This window comes from Haliaeetus albicilla, chromosome 9, assembly GCF_947461875.1.
Source record: "Haliaeetus albicilla chromosome 9, bHalAlb1.1, whole genome shotgun sequence".
Lineage (NCBI taxonomy): Eukaryota > Metazoa > Chordata > Aves > Accipitriformes > Accipitridae > Haliaeetus > Haliaeetus albicilla.
The window spans coordinates 33,384,063-33,409,203 of record NC_091491.1 but is presented as its reverse complement, the minus strand read 5'-3'; the positions used below and the strand labels follow the sequence as shown (position 1 = coordinate 33,409,203).

The 25,141-nt window shown below is 64.1% G+C and overlaps 3 protein-coding genes across 9 annotated transcripts; 1 reads left to right on the top strand and 2 right to left on the bottom strand.

Moving 5' to 3' along the window:
* Window positions 1–19: 19 nt before the first annotated feature.
* VWA5B2 (von Willebrand factor A domain containing 5B2) lies at window positions 20–12,781 on the bottom strand. Of its 2 annotated transcripts, none has more exons than XM_069792558.1 (22): window positions 12,063–12,781; window positions 8,428–8,583; window positions 7,838–7,999; window positions 7,303–7,528; window positions 7,043–7,197; window positions 6,442–6,573; window positions 6,196–6,320; window positions 5,889–6,065; window positions 5,696–5,806; window positions 5,369–5,571; window positions 4,953–5,067; window positions 4,684–4,869; window positions 4,431–4,581; window positions 4,066–4,355; window positions 2,697–2,922; window positions 2,267–2,611; window positions 2,042–2,179; window positions 1,845–1,964; window positions 1,524–1,601; window positions 1,271–1,340; window positions 980–1,088; window positions 20–665 (listed from the first exon to the last, which is right to left on the bottom strand). In XM_069792558.1, exons 2-22 carry the CDS (start codon window positions 8,564–8,566, stop codon window positions 57–59), a joined length of 3,867 nt encoding a protein of 1,288 aa, XP_069648659.1. In that variant the 5' UTR covers window positions 8,567–8,583; window positions 12,063–12,781; the 3' UTR covers window positions 20–56. The 2 variants fall into 2 exon arrangements, with proteins under 2 accessions (XP_069648659.1, XP_069648660.1); XM_069792559.1 differs by having other exon boundaries at window positions 7,315–7,528.
* A 2,103-nt stretch (window positions 12,782–14,884) lies between these two features.
* On the top strand, window positions 14,885–19,579 carry LOC138686888 (uncharacterized). Of its 3 annotated transcripts, none has more exons than XM_069792553.1 (2): window positions 14,885–15,236; window positions 17,671–19,579. In XM_069792553.1, the coding sequence occupies exon 2, from the start codon at window positions 17,695–17,697 to the stop codon at window positions 18,829–18,831; it is 1,137 nt and encodes a 378-aa protein (XP_069648654.1). In that variant the 5' UTR covers window positions 14,885–15,236; window positions 17,671–17,694; the 3' UTR covers window positions 18,832–19,579. The 3 variants fall into 3 exon arrangements, with proteins under 3 accessions (XP_069648654.1, XP_069648653.1, XP_069648652.1); XM_069792552.1 differs by lacking the exon at window positions 14,885–15,236 and adding an exon at window positions 15,250–15,383; XM_069792551.1 differs by lacking the exon at window positions 14,885–15,236 and adding an exon at window positions 15,950–16,035.
* Window positions 19,580–19,756: 177 nt separating this feature from the next.
* LOC104319170 (PHD finger protein 13-like) lies at window positions 19,757–24,975 on the bottom strand. 4 transcript variants are annotated; one of them, XR_011326219.1, is made up of 6 exons: window positions 24,760–24,971; window positions 23,018–23,110; window positions 22,219–22,831; window positions 21,857–21,895; window positions 21,233–21,746; window positions 19,757–21,197 (listed from the first exon to the last, which is right to left on the bottom strand). XR_011326219.1 is itself a non-coding variant. In XM_069792556.1 (5 exons), the coding sequence occupies exons 1-5, from the start codon at window positions 24,889–24,891 to the stop codon at window positions 21,520–21,522; spliced, it is 1,101 nt and encodes a 366-aa protein (XP_069648657.1). In that variant the 5' UTR covers window positions 24,892–24,975; the 3' UTR covers window positions 19,757–21,519. The 4 variants fall into 4 exon arrangements, 3 of the variants coding, with proteins under 3 accessions (XP_069648657.1, XP_069648656.1, XP_069648658.1); XM_069792556.1 differs by having other exon boundaries at window positions 19,757–21,746; window positions 21,857–21,892; window positions 24,760–24,975; XM_069792555.1 differs by having other exon boundaries at window positions 19,757–21,746.
* Between the last annotated feature and the right edge of the window lie 166 nt (window positions 24,976–25,141).

The following is a 25,141-nucleotide window of genomic DNA, read 5'->3' as shown; positions in this document are numbered from 1 at the left end:
GACGCCTGTGCAGGCAGCGTGGAGCCAGGCATCTTTATTGGCCCTGCCGGTGGCCGTCAGACATTGTTGGGGTTGTAGCACAGCATGTTCAGCTTGATGTTCTCGTCCCAGTGACGCAGCAGCAGGAATAAGTGCCTGGCCGCCCCTTTGAGGCAGCCCACGTCCACCCCCTCGGGCAGCTGCTGCGCCTGCAGCCATGCATCCGCCTTGGCCGCCACCAGCTCCCACTCCTCGAAGAAGCCGGCGCAGCGATGCTCCAGCCATGCCAAGGCCACCGCCGTGGCCCAGCTGGCACTCTCCAGGTCCTCCGGCCCCACGTCCTGCCAGCTCACGCCAGCCTCGGAGGGGGCGGCTGAGTGGGGGCCGGTGTCTGACTCGGAGCCGTGCCCGCTGTCCGCCTGCACCCACACGGCTGCACTGGGCACCTCGGAGCAAGTGCTCCGGGACGGGGGCGAGCCGGGCTGTGGGGCTGCGGCGGGCTCCTCGCCCTCCTCGCCGCCGGGCCCTGCCTCGGGGCTGCTCCTGGCCCCCGGCGATGTGGGGCTGAGGCTGGCTCGGTGGGAGGCGTAGGGGGAGGCCCGGCGCAGGCGGTCCAGGGGGATCTGCACCACTTCGGAGAAGCTCTCGGTGAGCTGGAACGGCCCCTGGGCTTGCTGCAGCTGCACCTGCAACGGTGGGGCAGGCAACTGGGGGTGGCCAAGCAGGAGCACAGACCCACCGCAGCACCCAGTGGTGGGGGCTGCAGGAGTGTCCCTGAGGCACAGGGACTGTCCATCCACCCCCCCCCCCCCCCCCCCGCGAAAGCCAGCAAAGGCCACCAGGGCCACTCAAGGATGCAGCAGGGCAGAGCAGGCACCCACCGGGTTTGTATCCTCAACTGGGTGCTGCCTGGTATCACCTGGGTGGCTCAGCTGCAACCCAGCAGGGAAGGTGCCTGCTTGGCCCCCCGCTCCAGGTGGGATGGTGACGGGGTCCTTACCAGCGGGAGGTAGTCATGGCTGGCGTGGTTGCTGGAGTGCTCGCTTTCTGGGCTGAGGCACTGCGGGCGCAGCGCCAGGCTGGGCCCCCTGCGCCTGCTCAGGCTAAACCTGGGGGGGAAACAGGTCTGTTGATGGGGGGGGGACGACACACATGCAATTCCCAAAGGGGGGAAGGGACTGAAGCACCAAACCCCCACCCTTACGCCAAAGGAGCTGGCAGGGGACTGTCCCCCTCTCCCTACAACATGCCGTTTTTTGGGCCCTTGCATCCCCCTACCCTGCAGCCTCACCTGGAGCCAGCGATGCTCTCTGTGGATTTCTGGGAGCCCGTGGAGGTGGTGGAGGGGCTGGTTGGAGGCCCTGCAAGGGGGGAGAGCTGAGCATGGTGGGGGCCATAATGCACCCAGAGGTGTGTCCCGCTCCCCAGCACCTGTGAGGGAGGTTCAGCCCCTGTGCCAAGGGCAGATGTGGCTGCAGCAGATGCCAGGGGCACCCCCCAGTCCCCCACCATCCAGCCCTTGGGCCCCTCCACCCTGGACGCACCATTCGAGCAGTTCTGCTTTTCCCAGCCGTAGGTAGGGGACGAGATGCTGGCTGGAGACCCAGGGGTCTCATCTCGCTCTGCAAAGGAGCAATGCCTTGAGGGCCCTCTTGGGACCCTCACAGCCTGCAGCTCCTGCCAGGGGCTGTTACGCTGCCTCCCCATGTCCCCCCGCACTGTGGGGCAGATGCCTCTTCTCGGGCATCCACAGCACTCCAGCCGGGACCAGCCCCACACAGCTGCAAGCTGAGGGTCCCCAGGGATGCCAGTGCTCAGGCAGGTCCCTGGGGAGCGTAGGCTAATGTAAGGGCCTGGATTGGTACCTGCAGCGATGGGGGCCTCATCCTGCTCCTCCGCATCCCGCTGCTGGCCCAGACCTGCCAAGGAGCTCCTGTGGTGCCAGCTCCCTGCCGTGGCGGCTCGTGGCCGACTGGCCGAGCCAGCTGCAAGGGACGGTGCCACCTCAGCCCTCTGTCCACTTGCTGCCCCCTCCCCAGCATGCCAGGCCCCCCAGCTGTACCTGTGCCCCACACCTCAGGGGCTGCGGGCAGGGCTGCCTGTGTGGCACCATCCACAGGCACCAGGTGGGTGTAGAGACAAGGCACGTTGCAGGCTTTGCTGGTTTGCACGGCTTTCAGGCGAAACCGGCGGGCGAAACCTGCCCGGAGTGAGGTGGTTGTTAGAGGTGGGGGGATGCCAGGGCTGCGCTGGAGTTTGGGGGACACACACGTGCACCGGTACCCACCCTGCTCCAGCTCGGCTTCCCTCTGCGCCGCGTTCTCGTTATCCCGGATGACGGAGTGTGCTGCCAAGCGGTGCAGCGGCTTGTCCCAAGCCTTGCCCGCCTGCCGCGGAGGGTCCTCCCTGCCTGGCCCCTCCTGGGGCTGCAGCAGCGACTCCAGCGAGGCTGTCACTTCCCAGGACACCGGCTTGCCGGCTCGCAGCGCATGGATCACCACCTGGCAGCGCAGGGGCAGGCTGGCATCACCCAGGCTGGGCTCCCTCGGCTCGGGTACTGGCGAGGCGCTGAAGAGGTAGGAGGGCTCCACCAGCATGTCCCAGTCCAGGTTGGTGGGCGAGAGGAGGTTATCTGGGCAACGGCAAGATGTGGGCTCAGGAAGGCGGGCTACCCAGCTCTGTCCCCACCACCCTCGTCCCCCGGAGCCAGCACACACTTGACTCCACCGCGCTGGGTTGCAGCCGCTGTGCCCGGGGTCCCAGCTCATCCAGCCGCCCCTCCAGGGACTGGTTCCTCTTCTGCGACACCTTCTCCAGGGCCTGGCAGAGCCGGTGGGCATCCAGCTCTCCGTGCGGCGAGGAAAAGCTGCGGCTGGCCAGGGCGGCGCGTGCCAGCACCTTCTTCCGCCGCGCCAGCTCCTCCATGCTCAGGGCCACCGTCACCTGCGGCGGGGCGGGAGGCTGACGGCGAGCCCGGCAAAGGCTCCGGCACAGAGCCCAGACTGCGCCAAGCTGTGATGGGGCACCTGTGGCCCCGGCCGGCTGTTGGCCGAAGCTGCTGGCTGACGCCCAGCCCTGCCGCTCTGCAGGCAGCCTCCCAGGGCGACAGGAGATGCTCGCCAGGATTGTAATACACGTGGGAAGGACCGACGGCACGGAGACAGGAGTTTGCAAACATCCCTGGGGGCTGACTCAGGCTGACGCCGAGGCAGGAGGAGTTGGCAGGGATTTTTGTGTGGGCAGGGAGGGGGGCCTTAGCTCAGTTGCTCAGGCTGGATGATGCTACAGTGGGATGCAGTCTCCAGCGCACAGTCATGTCCCCGCACTGAGATGCTTCACCTAAAAGCTACGGCAGGGCAGCGGCACCTGCGCCGCCTCTCACCCCGGCAGCGGGGAGCCCGGGGGGGATCATTTACACTGCGGGGAAATCACTTACGCTTGACATTTCGGCAGTAAAAGCCACCAGCTGTGCTCTTGTGCGGCAGGAGCAGGTTACCTAACCCGTGCCACCAGGAAGGAGCGTGTCCCAGAGCTGGGTGACAGCTGGCCTCAGCCGGCCTCGGGGCCATCGTCACTAGGGAGCTGCTTCTCCCCATCCCAGCAACCTGGCTGGGTTTTAAACCCAGATATGAAGCAGCAGGAATGCAGCCCATCGCTAACAAAGCGTCAGGTGGCGTTGGCCAAGGGCTGAAGGGAGCCAGGCAGGAGCTTAACCAGCCCACCCCCTCCTCTCCAGCTTGGCAGGTTCATTACCAGATGCCTGCCCAGCTATTTTCACTTGATTTCTGCAGCATCAATGAGGATCTGAGCTGGCTAGGTTGTTTGTTAGCCACCCAGCTGCCTACTGGCCCAGGAAGCTGAGGGACCAGCTGCTTGGTCCCCAGCTGTCCCATTCCAGTAGGGCAAAACCACCCGAGGACTCTCCTTGCAGCACCCATGGCTGATCCTTGCTTAAAATCCAGGCTACAGTGCCCCAGTTTCCAGCCCAGTGCCCACATGTCTGGGCACAACACGGCAGCAAGACCCTAGCAAAGCCGGCAGCATCCTCCCCACGCGTGAGCCCTGGCACGCCATTGGCATCCTTACCTTGGTGCCAGCCCGAGTGGAGGGCAGCGGGGCAGACTTGGTGGAGGATTCGCAGAGGGACAGGCTCTTCTGGCCCTGCTGCGAGGTGGCATCGGTGCCAGGGGCCGAGGAGCTGCCCTCGGGGGCCGCGTCCCGGGAGCCGGTGGACTCGCTGCTGGTGGAGCTGCGGGAGAGCAGCCCTCGGCTGCGGTCGGTGCTGACGGAGCAGTGCGTCAGGACGTACTGCTCCTGGATGTAGGAGGGCTGGTAAATTCGCTTCCAGATGTCTCCCCCCGAAATGGGATCCGCACCTGCCCGGCGAGCGCACACCCCGTCAGCCCACAGCTCCCACGCCTGCCCCCCGCCCCAGCTCCGGCCCCACTCACTCCGCTCTGATGTCTCAGTGCCCTCAGCGGAGTGCTCCAGGGAGGCATCCCTGGATCCTGGGGTGCTCCGGGGCGGCTGGCGGCTCTCCCCGGGACTGGGCACCTCCTCCTGGAAGGGGAAGGCTGAGCCCCGGCGAGCCCCTTCCCAGCCCTGGCAGAGAGAGGGCACTGCTGTCAGCCCCCCGGCACGGGGACAAGCTGGTGGCACCGGGCACACGCCATCGTCCCCATGTCAGGGCGGTACTGGTCATACCGGCGGGCGCCTGTCGCGGAAGCGGGCGATGCTGTAGAGGACGCAGTAGCTGACAAGGCGGTCGCCGGGGTAGAGGGCCGGGAGCTCGGTGGGTGAGAGCAGAGCCTCCATGCTGTCAGGGACGTACCAGTCGATGGTGATGTCGCTGATGGCCGGCTCGATCGCCTTCTTCAGGGACTTGATCAGCTGGGGTGGGGAGGGGAACCACTGTCAGACACGGTGGTGGCCCCTGTGCTCCCTGCGTCCCCCCATCTCTGCCCGGGCATTACCTTGGGCTGCAGCCTCTCGGCCGGGCTCAAGAACTCGGCGCGGCCCCGGCTCACCTTGGCCATGCCTTTCAGCAGCCGCCGGCATGCCCGCGGGCCCATGCCAAAGCTGAAGCACCTGCAGGAGAGCCAGGCGATGAAAAGCCATGGCTGGGCCAGTGCCAGGGGCTGGGCAGCCCACTGGTGAGCCCTGCGGCAGGGATGGGTGAGCGTGTTTGATAGACAGAGATGCTGCCCCAGCTGCATGCCAGGTTGGGGCACCCCGAGGGAAGCCGAGCCAGTGGGGTTGGGGGATGTTATGGGTGAATGACACTCTCAGGGCTGGTGGAGGCGAGATTTGGGGCTGCAGGAGAAATCAGTGGGAACAGCCCAGGGGACATGGAGAGCACCGTGAACCTGCCACGGTGCCGGTGCCATACCTGACGGTGCTGGCCTGCCTGCGCACCAGCCGGAGGATCCTGCCCGTGTTGCCTGCCGCTGTGTCGGTGAAGAGGAAGAGCTGGCGGGGGTAGCCCTGGTGGAGAGGCTGTGCCAGTGCCCAGCCCAGGGCTGCCAGCAGGTTGGTGCTGCCTGCATCTGCCCGCAGCCCGCCGAGGTACTCGCAGGCACGCCGCAGCGTCTCCTGCCCGCATGGAGAGCCGGCTTTGCAGCGGTCCCCTGGCTCGCCGGCCCCGACCCCAAGCTGGGGAGCCACAGGAGCGGGGACGGAGAGGGGCTGGTGGGGGGCTTTGCCCGGCGGCACTCACGTTGCTGCAGAGGCGGCTGGATGGGAAGAGTGGCTTGATGTCGGCGCCGAAGCCAGCGATGTTGAGCAGCGTCCCCGACGGGAGGCTCTTCAGGGCCACCAGCAAAGCCTCCTGGGGTGACAGCGGGGACCGGGGAGGGCTGCTAAGGACCGGCCACCCAGGGAGCATCCCTGGCCCCGCAGCCGTGCCTCACCTTCATCTTGTCAAGGTCGGGGCCGCTCATGGTGCTGCTGCGGTCGACAAGGAAGAGGACCTCGCGGGTGACGCTCTGTAGGTCCCCGGGGACACCCTCCGCCGCCGGGCAGAAGTTCAGCATCAGCACGGGGTTGGGGAAGATGTCTTTGTGGAAACGCTTCTGCACAAAAGCCACCTGCGAGCCCAGCGGGCCGGGGGCTTTCTTGCACCCGCTGGCTGGCACTGAGGTCTTCCTCACCCACATCCCACCACCTCCCCCCTTCCTCCTCCTCCCCGCTGAGCCGGTGGTGGCTGTGCCCTGTCACCTGTCTCTCGCCACTGCCGTCCTTCCTGGCGATCCGCATGTAATCCCGGCGGCTCCGGACGTGGGCCTCGTACTCGGGGTACGTCATGGTGCCATCCTCCATCACCAGGTGGGGGTGGTGGGGTTCTGGGGGGCACAGCAGGGTTCGGAGCCACCCCGTGCCGCAGGGGACTGGGGGATGCTCTGGATGCTTTTGGGGCAATGCCCCATCTCCCCCAAACCCACCAAGGGCACCATCCCCCCTCACCGCAGGGGTAAAGGATGATCTCCAGGTCCCTGTCGTAGCGGTGGGGCTCGGCCAGGGTGACGCAGGTGGTGGTGGCAGAGCTGGCCCAGGGGTCGGCGTCGGCTCGCAGGGCATGGGACGGGCTCTCCAGCCCTGCAGGGAGGAGGAGGCAGCGGGGCAGCCCCTCGCACCCCCCCCGCCTCAGCCCCCACATGCTGGGCTCCATGCTTGTGCAGGACCTGGCACCGTGGTGGTGGCCGCTGCCTGCCAGCTCTAATGGGATTAACTGGGCCAGTAGCCAGGAGCGTGTCCCCACCAACCCACATCCCCTTCTCGCCCATGCGTCCTCTCCATCGCGTCTCCCCGGGGAAGGAGGCTGCTGACCCAGACCTGCCCAAAGCCACATACAGGGGACTTTGGGGGGTCCCAGCCCTGGGGTTGCAATGGGAAAAGGGCTTCTTTGTGTGGAGGGAGTGCAAGAGGATGGCCAGGGAAGGGGGCTCGCATCCTCCTAGAAGCATAGAGGGATCATGGGGACACCCTGGGGGTCCTGGGGGGACATTTCCAACGTTTTGGGGATGTTTTGCCCAACCAACCAACGCCGCTCAAGCCACCCCCCTACCTGCCAGCAAGCAGGGGCCCTTCACCAGCAGCTCGAAGGCAAACTCGTAAGGAAAAGGGTTGCAGGGTCGTCCCCGAAAGACGTCCATGCTCTCCACAGGCGCTGCGGGGGATGGCTGGCTCCGGGCACCCGGCCCCCCAAAACAGCTGGTGGGGCTGCAAGGGGAGAGGCGGTGATGGCTCCCGCCCCCCCTCCCCACTCGCCCAGCATCAGCATCCCCCCCCCGGGATGGCGGAGACTGAGGAAGCCATGAAAATCACCATAGGGCCAACCTGTCGTCACACAAGCTTGCCGGCTCGCTCTCGGGGACGGTGGGGATGCAGGGCATGAGGACGGGGGGGACGAGGAGACGCAGGGCCCCATCCGGCAGCGTGGCCAGCTCCTGCGCTGTGCTCAGGGTGACGGCCAGGCTCTCCGCTGGGCACAGCACGCCTGTGACGATGACGAAGGTGGAGCGCTCCGCATCTTCATCCAGGACGAGGTGGCCTGGGCAGGGGAGGGATGGTGGGAGGGTCAGTGGGGCATGTGAGGTTGGGGAGGTGTTAATTGCACTAATTACTCTCCAAAGGGACAGCAGAGCACAGGTGTAATGAGGGCCATGCAAAAGGTGGGTAAAACCCTAGGAGAGGTGGAGGGAGGGGAAAGAGGAGGCTGAGATCTCCAGCCCCAACCCCCCCCCCAAGGCACCAGGGTGGGTGCTCTCAGCCCCTCGTACGCCCCCATGCTTCATCCCTGCTCATTCTGAGAGTCCCAGCCAGGAGGACCCAACAGGGTCACCCACGCCACCGCGCTTACCGCCGGCACAGCGGCGCGGCCGGCCAGGGCTGGGGCCGCACTGGAGGCAGCAGTCCTGCGCCCGGTGCCGGTTCTGGACCTGGAACGTCACCCGCCGGCTGCCCGCCGCTGCCTCGAAGCCGGCCACCACCTCCGACTCCTCCAGCGGGTAGATGAAGATGCCTGCAAGTGGGAGAGAGCCCCGAGGCAGATCCCGGCACAGACACAGCCATGGCATGGTATAGCCCATGGCAGCACTGCAAAGAGCCCGTCTGACTCGCAGGGCAATTTAGATGCACAGGAATGGGGCAACGTGTAGGAAGGACCCAGAGCCTCACTAGCCTAGAGGAGGGCAGGGAGGATGAAATCCCCCTCTTCCTCAGCAATGGGAATGTTTTTGCTTGGCCTCACTCTTCTCCTGCCCGCAGGGCTATGCTGCGTGTCGGCGGTGCCCACATCACCGCTGGCCTCTGCCTTTGCTCCCCAAACTGAGCAAGGTTTGGGGGCCAGGACGCTGGCGGGCTGGAGACAGGATGCCCTCCAGCACAGGTGCTTTTAGGGGGCCGTGCAGGCAGCCTGGGTCCCTGCCAGCCCCGATAGCTCCTCCTTACCTTCCACGGGCTCCTCGTGGGGGTTGGTGTACACGAGGTGAGCGGTGATGCTCAGGGAGTACCCGTTGGCACAAGCCTTCACCCTGGAGCTCTTCAGGGGCAGAGCTTCCCAGGAGGAGAGGGCGTACAGGCCCGGCATGGTCCCTCAGCAGGCACCTGCGGGCAGAGGGGAGGCAGGCACTGGGTGCTGGGGGACAGGGTCTGCCAGGAGGGGGCTTGTGCACGCAAGCTGCTTCCATCTGCCCAGCCTGCAAGGGGAGAGCAGGTCCCTAGCTCTCCCTGTCCTGCAGATGCTGCTCTGCAGCATCCACAAAACACATGGACCTGGACCTCAGTCTCTGCTTGGACCCCAGCCCACCTGCAAACAAGGTCTGGAGCCACAGGAGCCCACAGAGAGCTCTTCCACCCCACAGGTAAATAAACCTGGCTGTTGGGCAGTGGAACGCCTTCTCCCATGGGCAGCAGCAGTTACATGCAAGCCCCAAGCCCTGGCAGACAAGCAGGGACTCCTAGACAGGACGGATGACGGGCAGCCACATGCAGCCTGTTTCTCAGCCACCCCACAGCAGCTCAATGGCTCCAGAGCCTTCCCGGACTGTCTCCCGCACCGGCTGGGAGAGGAGCATCTGCTGCTCCCATCTCCATCCACCCACAGAGGTTACCAGGGTAATTTGTTGTTATTAAAAAAAAAAAAAAAAAAGAAGGGCGAGAAGCCCACAGCGTAACTAGGACAAAACAGTGAGCAGTGTTTGCTGGGGGTTTAATAATTAACAACAAGGTCAGCGTTGCACTGAGGAGTGGCACAGAGGGGAAGGCACTGCAAGGGGGGAGCCCGGGCTCAGGGGATGATGCTCTCTGCCTCCAGGCAAGTAATGCTCTGCCCAGAGACAGATGTGTCCAGCATCCCACCCTTCAGCAGGGGCTGTGGGAAGACAGGCGGCTGGGGCTGCCTTCCAGCCAGGGCACAAACCCACTCCACACTCTTCTTCCCCTTGGGAAAACCATCTGGGAGCAGCATCCCAAATGATTTCCCGGAGCCAAGGCATCTCTCTAAAATCACCCCACCCTGTGCCATCAAATATTCATGTAGAATATTCGGGTCAGCTTTAGCCCTGCCTCTCCATGGATAGTGTGCATGGGTCCTGCTCCAGGAGTGGGTCTGCACCTCCACACTGTATCCCCTTTCTCCCCTCAAGCACCTGCGCCCCAACAGCAGTGATGTCCCCTCATCACACCGTGTGCTCCAGCATGCAACGTGCCCGGGGCAAGGACAAGGCCAGGTACAAGTGAACCATCTGGTCCCCCCCACTCTGGTGGCCTTCATCCCGGGAACGGTTCGTACAAACATCGGTAACAGGAGGCTCGGGGTGCTCTCGGCATGCGGTCACAGGGTGCCTCTCCCAGAGCATCCTTGAAAGCAGAGCAGGGCTACATCCTCGGAGGCAGTGCCAGGACTGAGTCCACGGCAGAGAGCCACTGAGAAGTGCAGAAGTGCATTAGCAACGTGGTTGCATCTCAGGAATATAAATCCATTAAGTCAGAGGGAGCTGTTTACTTGCTCAATTAGCATTGTAGGGTTATTCTGGCAGGTCCTGGCCACACAACCACCCCCTGCCATTGCCAATCCTCTACCCTGTGTGCAGGATGCTGCGTGCACTGCTGAGCCCCCCAGACTGCTCTCCCAGCACACAAGGTGGCACAGGCTCCCTGCACAGCCTGCTTTTCCTCCACACCGATCGTGCCACAGCTGGGAACACCATCAGCCGGGTCCTGCCCCGACCACAGCACCCAGCTGGGCTCCAGGGACTGGGACTCCCCTAGGTCAGCCGCACCGAGCCATTAAGGACAGATTTCATCCCAAAGCCCTTCCATTTGTTCCCAAGGCACCCAGCTTAATGCACAGCAACGCACTGCTATTTGCCGTGCCACCCGTTGGCCAGGGCACTGCCGGCTTGTTTACCAGGGACTTATTGGAGAAGCGGTCCCGGCTGCTTTTTATCACTTCTCTTTACATTCACCCTCGCAGAGTAAACAGGCCCCATCTGGCCCTGCCACGCTTCGTGCTGGCTGCTCTAAGCCCTGAGGTAATGAATAAAACCAGACCCGATGGTACTCACCCCAGCCTCCTCATCCTCTTCCCATGGGGCAGCAAGTTGTCCCCAGGTGCTGGTGTGGCTTCACTGACAGGTCCCTGGCTCCCTCCCCCTCCCCATCATGGTTGCCAGTGCCTTCGCAGCCCCCTCCTCTTCCTCCCTTGCCACCTGCTGCCTGCAGGAGCTGGTTTAACCAGCAGCATCCCCGATACAGAGGAGGCCACAGCAGGAGCGGGGCTGGGGGCGGCTCAGCATGCCGGCGGCAAAAAGCCCTCAGTGAAGGCAAGAAGAAGGAGCTAACTCTTCTCTAGGTCAGAATAACTTAACGTTTCTCTTCTCGCCCGTGGGCAGGTTGAGTTTTCTAGCGAGGCTGCTGCAAGAAGCCAGGCGCCTGAGCCCAGCAAACCCTCTTTAGCTGCCTGCGAAGTTGTCAGAGTTTCACCTGCTGCAGCAACAGCCGCCCGCGCCGGGCTGCAGCACGGTCCCGGGGAAGGATGAGACCAGCCCCGGCACAGGCAAAACCAGCGGAAATTTCCACTGGTGATAGATGCACAGGCTGGTACAAGGGAAGGATGGAAGGAGAGGAGGCCAAGCCTCTGTGGCAGCGCCTGGGGCGAGGAGGCATGGCTGCCCCTCCTGCTTCCCTTGCCTCCCCTCCCTGTGGAACATCCCTGCATCGCTCTACTGGGACAGGGCACAAGGGCAGGAGAGCAAGATCTGTCCCAACTCCTGGAGCAGGGAGGAGGCCACAGGGGCAGGAGGTGACAGTGCTGCTGCCCAGCACCCACGGGGCACGCCGTTTTGCAGAGAGCCCAAAGAGGAGGAGCGGAGGGGAAAGGGATTTCCCCAGCAGCTGCAGGCAAAGGGGATGGGGTGAAGGGCTGTCCCTGTCCCGAGCCTCTAGCCTGCGGTGCTGTCCCCTGGCTGACACTGCTGCTTTGTCTGCTGGGAAGTCAAAACAGAGAGCAGAGTGCACTGCATGCACACACACACACACACGCGTGCATGCATGCACACACAACCCGGCACATGCACCGCATCCAGGACCACCGTGTCTAGGAGCTGTGCTGCTGCTCTCGCCTCCCCAGAGCCACTAAAACCCCTGGAAAACCCCAGCCCTGTGTCAGGGAACAGGAGTTGCTTGCCCTTGATGCACCCTAACACAGGCACCCCTAAAAAAACAATGCCCCAGCCCCCTGGATTTCCCCCGACACAGGCATATCCCAGCGGGGTGGCCCTGCAGAAGGGTCCCACCGCTCCTCCAGCCACGGGACATTTGTGGCACGGGCCAGGGACTGGTTGCTGATACCCTGGGGCACGTTTCCAGCAGTTATTAGCGCCAGCCCTGTCAGGTCCATGCCGGATGGTGATTTCAGCACTTTTGTGGCCCTGCTGCCTCATCTCCCACCTCTCACCCCTCCTGCGATCCAGGGCTGCCCCGACAGCGGCTGTGCGACCCTGGAGCACCCAGGAATTGCAATATACCCACAGGGTCCAGGGTCATGGTGGTCCCAGACCCCCCCCCCCCGCCCCAGCCCTTACCTGGAGGAGGAGGATGACACAGGGGCTGCAGGCTCTGCTCAGCACCCACTGGGTCCCTGCCCTCCGCAGAGCCCTCTGCCCTGGGGGTGGGTTTCCCTGCCCCTCTGGCTGGGGGGCTGCGGTACCCAGGGGGGATGAGCGGTCCTTCCCCGCCTCTCCCTGCTGCAGGCTCCCTCTCTGGCACTGGCTCCTTCACCGCCCTCGCTCCATCCCTCGCTCCCTGTGCCAGCAGCAGAGCTGCTCCAAGCCCAGCCTCATTAAAGAGACACACTCCCTGGTACTGCCGCCCCAGGGAGGGCTGGAGGATGCTCTCATGGGTGGTGCTGGGGGTCTCAGGGGACGGCCAACACCCCCAGAGGGTGACAGGCACTGACCAAGAGCAGAGTCCACTGCTGTGGGCTGCTCTGCACCCACAGCGTGGCAATGTCCAGCCAAGCTTGGGTGCTGGTGAGACCCCAGGGTGATGCTGTGGCACCCACAAACACAGGGTTAGCCTGCCTGGGACATGTAGCCACCCCGTGTCTCCCCCAGACAAAGCACAGGGCAAAACACAAACCCCCATCAGCTGGCTGGACTCTCCAGTACAAATACCATGGGCCACAAGTGTCACAACCAGCTTTGCTAGGAAAGGTCTCAGCTGCCCTGAGACTGCCACAAGAAGACCAGGCACAGGCAGATGCTGAGCATCCACCCCAAACCCAGATGCCCTGGGGTCCCACCGGGGCTGTCCTCATCAGCCTCCACATGCTGCAGTGAAATCCCAGCCCCAAAGAGCAGGAAAGAAGGGGGATCTGGGGACAGCCCAGCCTTTGGGTGACAAGTGTGACAACATGCCCCCTTGGGGAGGGTGCAGACAGTCAGGAAATCCCAGCAAAGCCAGGACACGTCTCCTGGCAGGGAGATCTCACAGCCCAGGGTGCACTGGGAATCCCTTAGCCGCCACCACCAGCCCAGCATTCCCAAGCGGGACCGGAGAAAACCATCAGATTTGGGGCTAATTCCTGCCCTATCTCTCCCAGGCAGCTCCCTCACTGTGCTATAGATAGGGCTGTGCTGCCACGGCTCTTTTTATAGAGCATGCAGAGGGGAGCCACCACCCTCCCGTGCACCGCAAAACCCACCGTCACAGCCACACCAAACCCGGAGCCAGCCCAGCCGCACCGGCACAAACTGGGGCAGAACGAGCAGGCAATGCTGGTGGGGTGAGCCGTCCCCAGTCCTCGGCAGGTGATTTTGGAGCAGCATCAGAGCGAGGAGGCCTGGCAGAGCAGCATCTCCCCACCGGATCTCACCTCTAAGCTGACCCACGCACCGCTATGGCTTCGTCTCCTCGGCAGAGGTTTCACAGGTGACAGCAGGAGCAAAGGAAGAAAATCTCGGCGGACGACACCCTTTGCCGCACGCAGTAGCACTGGGCACGGTACCCCCTCCCGACCCCTTACCCTGCACTTCAGCCAATACAATTATCTGGCAGAGAGGCACTCTGTGCATCCCTGGGGTGCTTGCAAGAGGACGCTTAGCCATTCCCTCTCCCCATGCGAGATGCCCCACGGCATGCCACTTCCCCTCCTTGTGCGGCACAGGGAGAGTGGAGAGCTAAAGTGTGCAGCTGCTCTCCTTCCCTGTCATTTATGACCGAAGAAGAAGGATGTTAACCCATATATTACCACCCCCCATGAGAGACGCCAGTTCTGCGAGCTGCTGGAGGCACAGCGTGCACCGCAGCACATCCACGCAGCCTGCGGCACGCGCGGGGCTCCCGCTCCCATCATCTCGGCAAGTGCCGCAGCCGCTCTAGCCCCAGAAAAAAAAACCAGCAAGCTTTGATTTTTCTCTGAGATATTGTTTCTAGGCCAAGCTGAGGCAAAGAAAAGCATCCAAATGCGAGTGCTGGGTCGGTGCCACCAGCCAGGGTGACAGAGCTGGGCCAGCCCACAGCGTCGGGGAGATGTAGATGGGCTCCATCCCACTCCGTACAGCGCTCACACCAGCGTCAGACGACAGGCATGCGTGTCCCCGCTCTGCACTGTCACAGCTTCCTTACAGCAGCTCGTCGCAGCCACAAATAGACCCCCAGAGAGGTCGGCATTGCTTTTCAGCAGAGCACTGAGCTAAGGCATGCGTTAAACCCTGCAAATGCAGGCCCAGCTCAGCCCAACAGCTCCATTCAGCACCCTAGCAATCCCACGCAGCCCTCAGCAGCAGCTGTTATACTACCCAAAAGATGGGTCATGATCTGGGTATTTATCCCCAAATCACCTGTACCTTGTCCTGGGTTTATTGAGCTGAACTATCACCCAGAGATAGGGCTGGCTGGAGGGACCATGGACCACAAAGCTCTTACAGATGCTCTCAGATCCCGAGTCACTGATAAGCCCTGAGAATTTAGTGCTACGGGAGGAAACAACCCAAAGCCTGAGGAGATACCAGGCGGTGTCAGGCTGGGAGTGACCGCGCTCCTCACAGCTGCGGCTCCTCAGACCCAGCTGAGGCTCTGCCTGCAGGGAGAGGGGCAGGGGTCTCCTGTTCAGCTGCCTGCTGCACTTTAATCAGCACAAATTAAACGAGATCCCGAGGAGGGGTAGCGGGGCGTCGGTGGTGTTTCTGGTCAAAATCAGGCGCGCCTTGGGTTTAACTTGCGCACTATTGGCCTGCCCAGCTGCAGAGTTACAGAGGGGCTAGAGGGAGAAAGCAGCAGGAAATGAAACAGCAGCAGAGATAGAGATGGCTCCTGGAGACATCAGGGACCCCAGGGGAGAGGAGCTGGGAAAGCTGCCAGCGCTCGTCCTGCCCAGACTTAACCAAAACCCTCCCAAGGATGCCGGCGCAGGCAGATGGGACTGGAAGCGTGGCTCCGCCACAGATCCAGGACTCGAGCTGGCGGCCGCCAGGTCTCCTTTTCCCAGCTGAAAATAGCGGGAGGCTTGCAGCCGTGGGGCGGACACGGGGATCTTGTGGCAGCCACCCCACCGGGGCTGCTGGGTTTTCCCCGTGGCCGGCTCACCCCGGCCCTCGCCGAGGCGGCAGGCTGGCTGCTGGAAACGAAACTCCGTAGGTCTGGGAAATCCGAAACAGGCCGTGCCGCTGACGCCTGCTTCCTGTACGGCGGCCAAACCCTTTGCCAGGGCTGCGAGGTGGAGAGAACCTCCTCGCACGGTAGCGGCGTGCCTGACGGTGTGTATGATCGCTCCGGCTTCTTGCTGCTGTCCCGCTTCCGAGGGGCTGGTGGTGGTGGTGGACCACGGCGGTTCGGATCAGCTTGGGCCAGCACCGGTGCCAGCAGCAACCCGGGGCTCAGCAGCACGGCGGGGGTCCCGTCAGGTCAGCCCGTCCCTTCTCATGGGAACCCGAGGGCGAAGCTGGGGTGCTGGGTGCCCGGCAGGGCCGTGCCGGCCCCCTTCCCTGCCGGCCCCCTTCCCTGCCGGCCCCCTTCCCTGCCGGCCCCCTTCCCTGCCAGGCTCGAACCCCTGCCCGCAGGCAGGGATGGGGTCGGCGGGGCTGGGCCCCCCCTCCCAGAAGCGGCGGCTGAGGAGTCGGGCTGGAGAGATGGGGCCGGGAGAAGGGCGAGGGACCGGGAGAAGAGAACCTGGAAGGGAAACCGTCCCGAAAGGCCGCGGGGGGGGCTGGGCAGGGCGCGGAGGGAGCTGCGGGGGCTTAGAGCAAAATGTTGTTCGCGGGGCTGGGGGGGCAGGAGTGATGTGGGAAGGAAGCAGAGGAGAAAAGGGGAGGCGAGGGGGTGGCGGGAGGGGGATGGCCGAGCGGCTGCTTCCCTCTAGCGGGCAGCGGCGGGCAGCGCGGGAGGGGGGGGGCTCGGCCGGGCCGGCTGCACCCAGCCCCACACCCCGCGTCCTGTTCCCGTTCCCCCGCGTCCCGTTCCCCCGTGTGTTCCCCCCCCCCGCCCCCCCGCGTTCCCGGGCCGCCGCCGCGGGCACGTGGTGCGGGCGGGGCGCGCTTCCGGAGCGGCGGCGGAGCGGTGAGAGCGGGCGGCACCGGGCGGCGGCACCGGGGGAGCGGCCGCTGGGGGCCGGGGGGAGCCGCGGACCCCGCGGCCCGGCCCCGCAGCACGCGTGGGGGCCCCCGGGCGCGGTGCCGGGCCGGCCTCCCCACGCGTGTGCGGCCCCCACGCGGTGTCCCCGGCTGGCCGGGGGATGGGCCCTCGGGGAGCCCGCCTGGGCCCGCTGCGGCCGCGGCACCCACGGGCGACCGCTCCTTCCTCCCGGCGGAGGCGGCCCACGCTGTCCCGTCCCCCCGCCCTGGCCTCTGGGCTAGCTGGGCCACCGCGGGGCAGGAGCACAGGCCACCGCGGGGGGACGCGGCCCCCGGCAGGGCAGAGTTTGGGGAGGGTGGGGGGGGGGGGGTGCACAAGCGCATGCCACCGTGGTGTGTCACCCGAGGGAAGGCGTGGGGACAGGGCGGTGGGGACAGGGCCGCAGCGGCAGCCTGCAGGGGCAGGGGCCGGCAGCACCCTGGGGCAGTGCGGTGGGTTGACCCTGGCTGGACGCCATCGGTGCCCCCCCTCAGGTGGACAGGGGAGAGGAACAGAACGAAAGGCTGGCGGGTCGAGGTGAGGACGGGGAGAGCACTTGGCAATGACCGTCAGACTTGGGGAAATTAGCTTAATTCATTTCCAGTCAAATCAGAGTAGGATAATGACCAATAAACCCAAATCTTAAAAACACCTTCCCCCCACCCCTCCCTTCTTCCTGGGCTCAACTTCACTCCCGATTTTCTCTACCTCCTCCCCCGCAGCAGCACACGGGGACAGGGAATGGGGGCTGCGGCCAGTTCGTCACATGTTGTTTGTGCCGCTCCTTCCTCCTCACGGGGAGGACTCCTCACTCTTCCCCTGCTCCAGCATGGGGGCCCTCCCATGGGAGACCATCCTTCACAAACTTCTCCAACATGAGTCCTTCCCACGGGCTGCACTTCTTCACGAACTGCTCCAGCGTGGATCCCCCACAGGGTCACAAGTCCTGCCAGCAAACCTGCTCCAGCATGAGCTCCTCTCTCCATGGGTCCACAGGTCCTGCCAGGAGCCTGCTCCAGCATGGGCTTCCCACGGGGTCACAGCCTCCTTCAGGCATCCCCCTGCTCCGGCGTGGGGTCCTCCACAGGCTGCAGGTGGAGATTTGCTCCACCCTGGGCCCCCATGGGCTGCAGGAGGACAACCTGCCTCACCATGGTCTTCCCCACAGGCTGCAGGGGAATCTCTGCTCTGGCGCCTGGAGCACCTCCTCCCCCTCCTTCTTCACTGACCTTGGTGTCTGCAGGGCTGTTTCTCTTACATGTTCTCACTCTTCTCTCACAGCTGCCGTTTTCTGTTGTGCAGTTTTTTCCCCCCTTCTTGAATCTGTTATCACAGAGGCACTGCCGCCGTCGCTGATGGGCTCGGCCTTGGCTGGCGGTGGGTCTGTCTTGGAGCCGGCTGGCATTGGCTTTATCAGACGTGGGAGAAGCTTCTAGCAGCTTCTCACAGAAGCCATCCCTCTAGCCCCTCTGCTACCAAAATCTTGCCATGAAAACCTAATACAGGCAGGCACAGGGAGGACCAAAGAAAGGGAAATTTCTGTTTTGGGGACATGCATTCAACTTTATTCCATACCCACAGCACGAGACCCTCTGACATATAGCAATGGGGAGACCCAGGAAGGACACCACCGGCACGTCATCCCCTCGGCCAGCCACAGCTGCCTCCAAAACTGCCCCTGCTGCACCACCGCCACCTTCCACCTCAGCCACCCGGGCCAAGGCTGCGGCTGCGGGCAGCCGATCCAGGAGTGCTCCGGCTGCCAGGGCTGCCAGCCCCAGCCAGAGGCGGGGGGCAAAGCCAGAGTCCTCTCAGCAGAGACCCGCAGCATCCTGTGGAGCCCGAGGAGATGCTGGGGACCAGCACAGAGCATCCACCAGGAGTTGCTCTGCAACCCAGAAGAAGCCGCCTGATGCCAAAGGAGCCACCGGTCTGGCCAGACCTGACTCACGTCCACAGAAGCAGCAGCCTGGGGCTGAGTCGAGAAGGGCCTGGGGCCAGTTCCTGCTCCCCTTGGAGAGTCAGGACATCCCGCAGGTGGAGAAGGAGACCCGGGGCCAGCGGAGTAACCCCAAGTGGTACGAGTGGCGGGAGAACCGCATCACCGCCTCCGTGGCCCCCAGGATTGCCAACAGCAAGTTTGCCAATGGCAAGACGGACGAGGTGCCCCAGTCCTACCTGAAAGCGGTGGTGAGCTCCAGCCCCGGGGTGCAGACGCCGGCCATGTCCTGGGGGCTCCGCAATGAGAAAGCGGCCGTGCGGGCCTACGAGCAGCTGAAGTCGCAGGCGGTGGGCAAGCCGGTGCGGGTGGATGACTGTGGCCTCTTCATTCATCAGGAGAAGAATTGGATCGCCGCCAGCCCGGACGGTATCATCAAGGAGGCGGCCACAGGGAAGGCCCTGGGGCTGCTGGAGGTGAAGTGTCCCTACAAGCACAGGAACAGGACGGTGCGTGAGGCCTGCAAGGACAAGGACTTCTGCCTGGAGGTGGATGGGGACTCCTACGCCCTGAAGAAGGATCATGCCTACTTCACCCAAGTCCAGTGCCAGCTGGCAGCTGCCGGCTTCCAGCAGGCTGACTTTGTGGTGCACACCACCAAGGAGACGGCCGTGGTTCCTGTGGAGTTCGATGCCAAGTTCTGGGGGCAGACGGTGCCCAAGCTGGAGAAGTTTTACACCGAGGCGGTGATTCCCCACCTGCAGGAGAAGGCAGGTGGCTCTGTCTGGGCCAAGGAGGAGTAGCCCCCCCCCATTGCCCCACCTGCCTGGATGCTTGCTTGGCCACACAAACCCAGCTTTGGCCCCTAGCATAGAAATTACGCCCAGTTTTGCTGCTGTTCTTGGACCGTTCCCTGCCTCTGCCCCAACGCAACTGCCTCAGGACTGAAACGTTGTACCAGCAGGACCCTGCTTTGGTAAGGGTCCCCACAATCGGTGACTTCTTCCTGCCCCAGCCAGGCCAGTGCTTGGCTCCCAGTGCCTTCTTCTGCCCTGTCCCCTTCACTGCATCCCCCATTTGACCCAACAGCACTGCCTGATGGAAGCTGGCACCCCTCTGGATCTGCAGGGGAAGCCAGTGATACCTCTGTGCTGGGATAACAGACTTACTTTATGGAGAAAACTGGATCCTTTGGCACCTCAACTGCTGTCTAGACTAAATCGTAACTCCACTCTGGAGAAGAGACAGAGCCAGGGAAGGTTTGTCAGAGCCCAAGAGCAAAACACAGCTTTTGAGCTAAAGAGTGATGTGCCTTAAGAGTCACAGCAAGGGCACGGGCCACCCTTTCTCCCCAAGCCATTGGACCTGCTGCTTCCATGGAGTTAACCCGTGATGCTCACAATGAGTTGGCTGCAGCCTCAGGAAGACGGTGCCCATCAAAGAGGTTGTCCCCCAGCCCATGCATCTCCAGAGGACCTTCCTGTGGAACATCCCCATGCACCACAGCAGGCTGGGGGACAGTCATTGCTCTATTAAACACAAGATGCACTACCCCACTTGTTCCCTGTTGTTTGTGCAGCTCGGTGTTTACCTGGGAGGGGTAGCAGGGCTGAGTGGGACCCCCACGCCAGGTCCCCTCCCAGCCACGGCAGAAGGGGAGCAGGGAGCACTCGGGTCCCAGAGGGACATGAGACCCAAGGCCACCGAACTATGCCAAAGCCACCACCGTTATGGCAAAAGTACTTTATTATATACATAAGACTCCAGCCACACTCCACAGGGCAAGGACCAGAATTCGCTATTTTACATATCAATACAAAGTAACTATAAAAACATAAAGCACTTTTGGGGCCCAGGCTTTCCACAGGAGGAGAGAGGCACAGGGACCAGCCTGGGGGCTGCTGAGTGACAGGGGGCTGCCCCACACCCTCCCCCAGCTGTGGTCCCACAGTAACCAGATGTGCAAGTAGGAAAGAACCCAGTTAGAAATATAGTGATGGGGACTGGCAAGTGGGGGCTGTCCCACTCCCCACTGCAGGCAGCGGCACACCGGGGACCGAGCCGAGCGTCACCAGGACAGGAGCGGGGTCTGTGTCCCCCAGGGAAAGTGCAGAAGGCACATGGGCCAGGCTCTTTGGAGGGGCTGTGAGAAGGTGGGATCCAACAGTTAGTGCACGTGGGGCCCCAGGAGATCACACACACACACACCGCACGCAGGGGACACGGAGGGGGGAAAAGCCTTCCACTGCCAAACTTAACTAGGGGCCTGGAGAGGGCACATCCCGTGTCTCTGGAGCAGCAGTTGCATAGCAGAAGGGGCTCAGGGCCCACTCTTGACAAGTCATTAGATTTCACTCTACATGTCCAGGAAAAAAAAACAACTTCTGTGATGGAGGGCATGCTGGGAAGCAAGGCCCTCCCAGCTCCTGGCTCCATCCGTGCTCAGGTCTCAGCATCCAGCTGGTGCTGAAGCAGATGCTCCACGAGACAGCCCTGCAGGCAGGAGATGGCCACAGGGTACAAGCTTCAGTTGTTTTAAACTGGAAGTGGAAAACATGAAAAGCTAACCAGAGCACACTCCTGCTCCCCTTCCGAAGGGCTCTGAGCCCTGCCACAGCCAGCTCTGAGGATAACTTCGGCCTCCTACCAGGAATCCCACCCCCCTTCACACAGGAGACCTCAGTGCAACTGGAGAACGTGAATCAAGGAGGGCTGCTCGGCAAGAACAGCCTTTGTAATCATCTACTAGAGGATGCCGTTGCTGCTCCTGACCCAACAGGACTATCCTGGGGCCACGGGCACAGCAAACAAAACCAGGAGCACCATGGGCCAGGGGAAGGACCTCCCCTGTGCAGCCTACAAGGCTGATGAGCCAGAGATGGACGGCTCCACTAGTACCCCCAAGACACAGAGCCCCAGTCTGCTTCAGGCATGAGCAGGACCTATGTCCCTTCCCCTCTTGCCCTGGAGGGCGGCACACTACGTCGGGGGAGCTCAGCTGGGCTGCACCTACTTGCTGCAGGAGAACTTGGCTCACTGGGGCTTTGCCATCACAGCCCACCTGAAGGTCTGAGGCAAGGAAAGGAAAACGGTGAGGAAAAAGGAGGAAGGGGAGTCACATCTTGGGATAAGTGTAAGCTTCCACCACACCACAGAAAAACTACTTCGACTAGGTTCTCCTCGGCTGCCCTAGGGGAAAGGCACTGAGCCAGCTTCGTGCGAGGACAGAGATGCTTCCAAGTGACCTAGTGCGAGGCTGGACCACCCTCCTCTCCCCCCCCCCACCTCTGGGGTAACCGAGCTCCATGGCCAACGCGATCCCCAGGGAGGACACGCGTGGCAGCTTCCAGAGTCAGAAGTGCAAGGGGGACAGTCCAGCCCCGAGGCCCAGCCCCTCCCCTGCCATTACTGTGCATTGATTGTCTAGCCAAACCGGGCTACAGTCTTCGGTTTAAAAAGGGGACCCCCGGCCTCCCTGCTCTGGAGGAGCTTCAGTCACAGAAGCGCTTGCGGGGCACCGTCCGAGCTCGGTTCGAGCGGCGAATCTCCTGCTTGGCATCGCGGCATCGCTGGCAGATGAAAACCTCAGGCACGTTGGATTTGCGGATCTTGGCACAGGAGAGGTGGATCCAGGTAGCGCATTCGTTACATTCAATCATGGGCCTCCCTGCGAAGGGCTTCAGGCAGAAGCAGGTGATCAGATCCCAGGCGTCATCATCTGGTCAGGGAGAGAGACACTGGTCAGAAACCACCTTACCAGCTGCAGGTCCAGCTGTCACCGGACTAGCCAGTTCCACTAGTGTTCAATGGGACAGCCCCCCCACTCACCTTCTGCTTTGGTGTTGGGAGCTGCCGCGAACTCAACTGCTAAAGTTACAAAAGGGGGGAGGGGGGAAGAGAAAAAAATAAAGACCAGATGAGCAAGGCAGCCCTACACCCCACTTCAGACACATTTCAGGTCTGTACTGCTCGCTCTGCAGAACAGAACTGCCAAAAGGCAGGCCAGCTCCCTGCCCTCTGCTCTTCAGTCCCCCCAGGTCCCGAAGGTACTCCCCTTTGCTGGGAGAGGCTTGGGCCATCGACAGGCCCTCCCTCCTGCAGCCAGCATGGGTGGCTCCAGCTGAGGGAGGGACAATATTTGGCACTGGCTGCAGCACAACAGGGCCCTCTGAGCTCCCTTGGGCACTCACCGCTAAGCTGGGAGCTCCCTCTGCTCGCATCTTCCCCTTCACTTTGGTCCAAAGTACTACAAGAACTGGGGCTTTTCCTCCCTCCAGAGCAGGGGTCGTGCTCCTTTAGCTGAGGATCATCTCCTGCTGGCTTCTCGGTCCCCTGCGCTCCATGCATCCAGTCCTTCTCCTTCATCAGCTCCTCCAGGAGGGAGTTGGGCTGAGGGTCCCCAGCCGGGTTGAGGGAAGGCTCCAAGAGTTGCTCTTTCACGGGAGGCAGCTGTCCCTCCAGCGCAGCCAGCTCCTTCACCCTGTCCTGCTCTGCCCCAAAGCCCTTCCCAGCGCTCAGCGGCACCCTCTTCTCCACCTCCTGCTCCAAAATGAGTTTCTTTGCTGGTGGTTTCTTCCGTTTGGTTTGCTGGGGCCGGACATCATAGAAGCCGGTGGGGAAGGCAGGGCAGCTCATGAGCAGGCTGTTGTCCGCAGCCGCCCTGGCCATGGCGTTCCTGTTCCTTCCGTCATCTGTCAGGACATGGCAGTCGGAGGAGTGGGATGAGGCCCAGCTATCGCTGTCCTGAGTGCTCCCTGTGCTGTTCTGGGGACTCATGCTGCCTCCGTGAGTCCAGGGCTCATTCTGCAAGAGAGGAAGACGCAGGACTAGCACGGGAGACCGCAGCGCAGACATTCAGGGTAAGGAGGAAGGGACTGGGGACAGAGAACGACTCTCCAGGAGAAAAATTAGGAGCTGAGTCTCTGCACACGGCAGGGAGCCCAGAAGAAGCAGTCTTTTTGTAGAGGAACACCCCGCAAGCCCACTTACCTCTTCAGGGTAGGGGATGTAGCCTGCGTAGGCCAAAACGAAGGTGCAGAACTGGTTGAAATCCTCCACGGTCCTCTGTCGTTTCTGCAACGGCTGCAACAAACGCCACGTGTCCATTAAACTCCCCGGATACCCCTACCTGAGCCGAGTACCACAACCGACCCCGGCAGGCAGCCCTGGACTGCCAGGCAATTATACAAGCACATAATATTTAGGTCACCCGAACATCCATCCTTCCCGTAACCCATCTGCATCATCTGGCTTGACAGATGCAGCCGTTCCCTTCAAAACCCAGATCACGGCACGGGGGGTGGACGGACGGGGGACGCCGGGGACAGGGACGGGACACACACCGTGACGACATGACGGGACACCCAGAAAGCACAGCAGCCGCCCGGCAGAGCGTGAGTCAGAGGCTCGGGAGCCCCGGTGCCGGGGATGTCCGCCCACAGCCGGCTGACTCAAGGCCAGAGGGAGAAGGCGCCGGGGCTGGGAGGGCACCCGGTGATTTGGGCTTCCCCCGGTCGCTCCCCCCGGTCAGCCGGAAGAGCCCGGCGCCGCTCGGGACAAGGTCCCGCCGACGGAACGCCGGGAACCCACGGCCCTGGCTGCGGGACCGCCGGGAAGGGCCGGGAGCCCGCGGCAGAGACAGCCCCGCGCCCCCCCGAGCCCGGGGCAGAGGAGCAGACTCCCCCCCCCTCCCCCTCCGCCGGCTCCGAGCACCGAGGGGAGACCCCGGGGCCGGGCTGCACAGCTCCCCCCGCGGGAAGGCGGCCGCGGCCGGGCCCCGGCGGGCAGGGGAGGGGGCGGCCCCCCCGGACCTCCCCCGCCGCCGCCCGTCCCCGCGCCGGGCACCTGATGGCTCCCAAGATGGCGCCGCGCTCCCGGTCCTGCCCCGACCGGCCGCCGGGGGGGGGGGGGCGACCCCACCCCCGCACACGGACACCACCCCCCCCCCCGCCCGAACGACACCCCTACACGCACCGCCGCGGGACCCCCCCCCACCCCCGGAACCGGCACACAACAGCCCCCCCTCCCCCGTTCACGCACACCCCAGCACCCCCGCAGCCCCCAGCCCCCGGCCCGCCCCGGCACGCACACGCCGCGGCACAACCCGGCCACGCAGGTCCCCGGCCGCTCCGCCGCACCCCCACGGACCCCGCGTGTGCCGCCGCCGCCGCACCCCCCCCCCCCTCTTCCCTCCACGCCCCGGGCACCATCCCCCGCCCGCACCCACAGGCGTCCCCGAGAGCTCCTCGCACACATAAAGACCCCCCCCCCCCGTACCCACAGACACACACACAGAGCCCCCCTCCGTGCACACACACACAGAGCCCCCCCACCCCCGTGCACACACACGCACAACACACAGCGCCCCCCCCCAACCCCCCCTCAGGCACAACATCACCCCCCCCCCCGGCACAGAGCGCTCTCCCGCAGAGCCCTCCTCGACACACGACCCCCCCCAGCGCACACACACACGCACACACGACCCCCCCCAGCGCACACACACGCGACCCCCCCGCCGCGTGCACACAGAGCCCCCCCCCCCCCGCTCACACACAGACACACGAGCCCGCACCCCCCCCCGCGGGCGCACACACTCACAGACGACCTCCCCTCCACCACCCCCCGCGGGCACCCCCGCATCCCGTGGCAGCCCCGCACCCCCAGGCACCCGCAAACAGCCCCCCCCGTCCCGTCCGTCCCCCCCCCCCCCCCGTCCCCGCCGCCCCGCTCACCTCCTCCGGCACGGGGGATCCGGGGCTGGGCACGGGGCTGCTCCCCACCGATCGCGGCCCGCCACGGGGGAACGGTCCTCCGGGGGCGGCGACCCCGCGCCCCTCACCTGCCGCCTCCCCACCGGCGCTCATGCCGCCCGCCGGGCCCGCCCTGCCCTGCCCTGCCCTGCCCGGTGCGGTGGGTGCCCGCCGCCGGTCGGAGCGAGGCTCGAGCACCGCCCCGGCCGCAGGGGCGGGACCACCTGGTGGCGGGGAAGGCGGGGGCGGGGCCTCGCGCCGGCCGCCCCGGTGGGAGGGGTGCGCGGGGACGGGGGGGGGAGGGGGGGTGTCCGCCTCGACCGGCGCCGGGCTGCTTCGCACGTCCTGCTTCGCGCACCCCCGG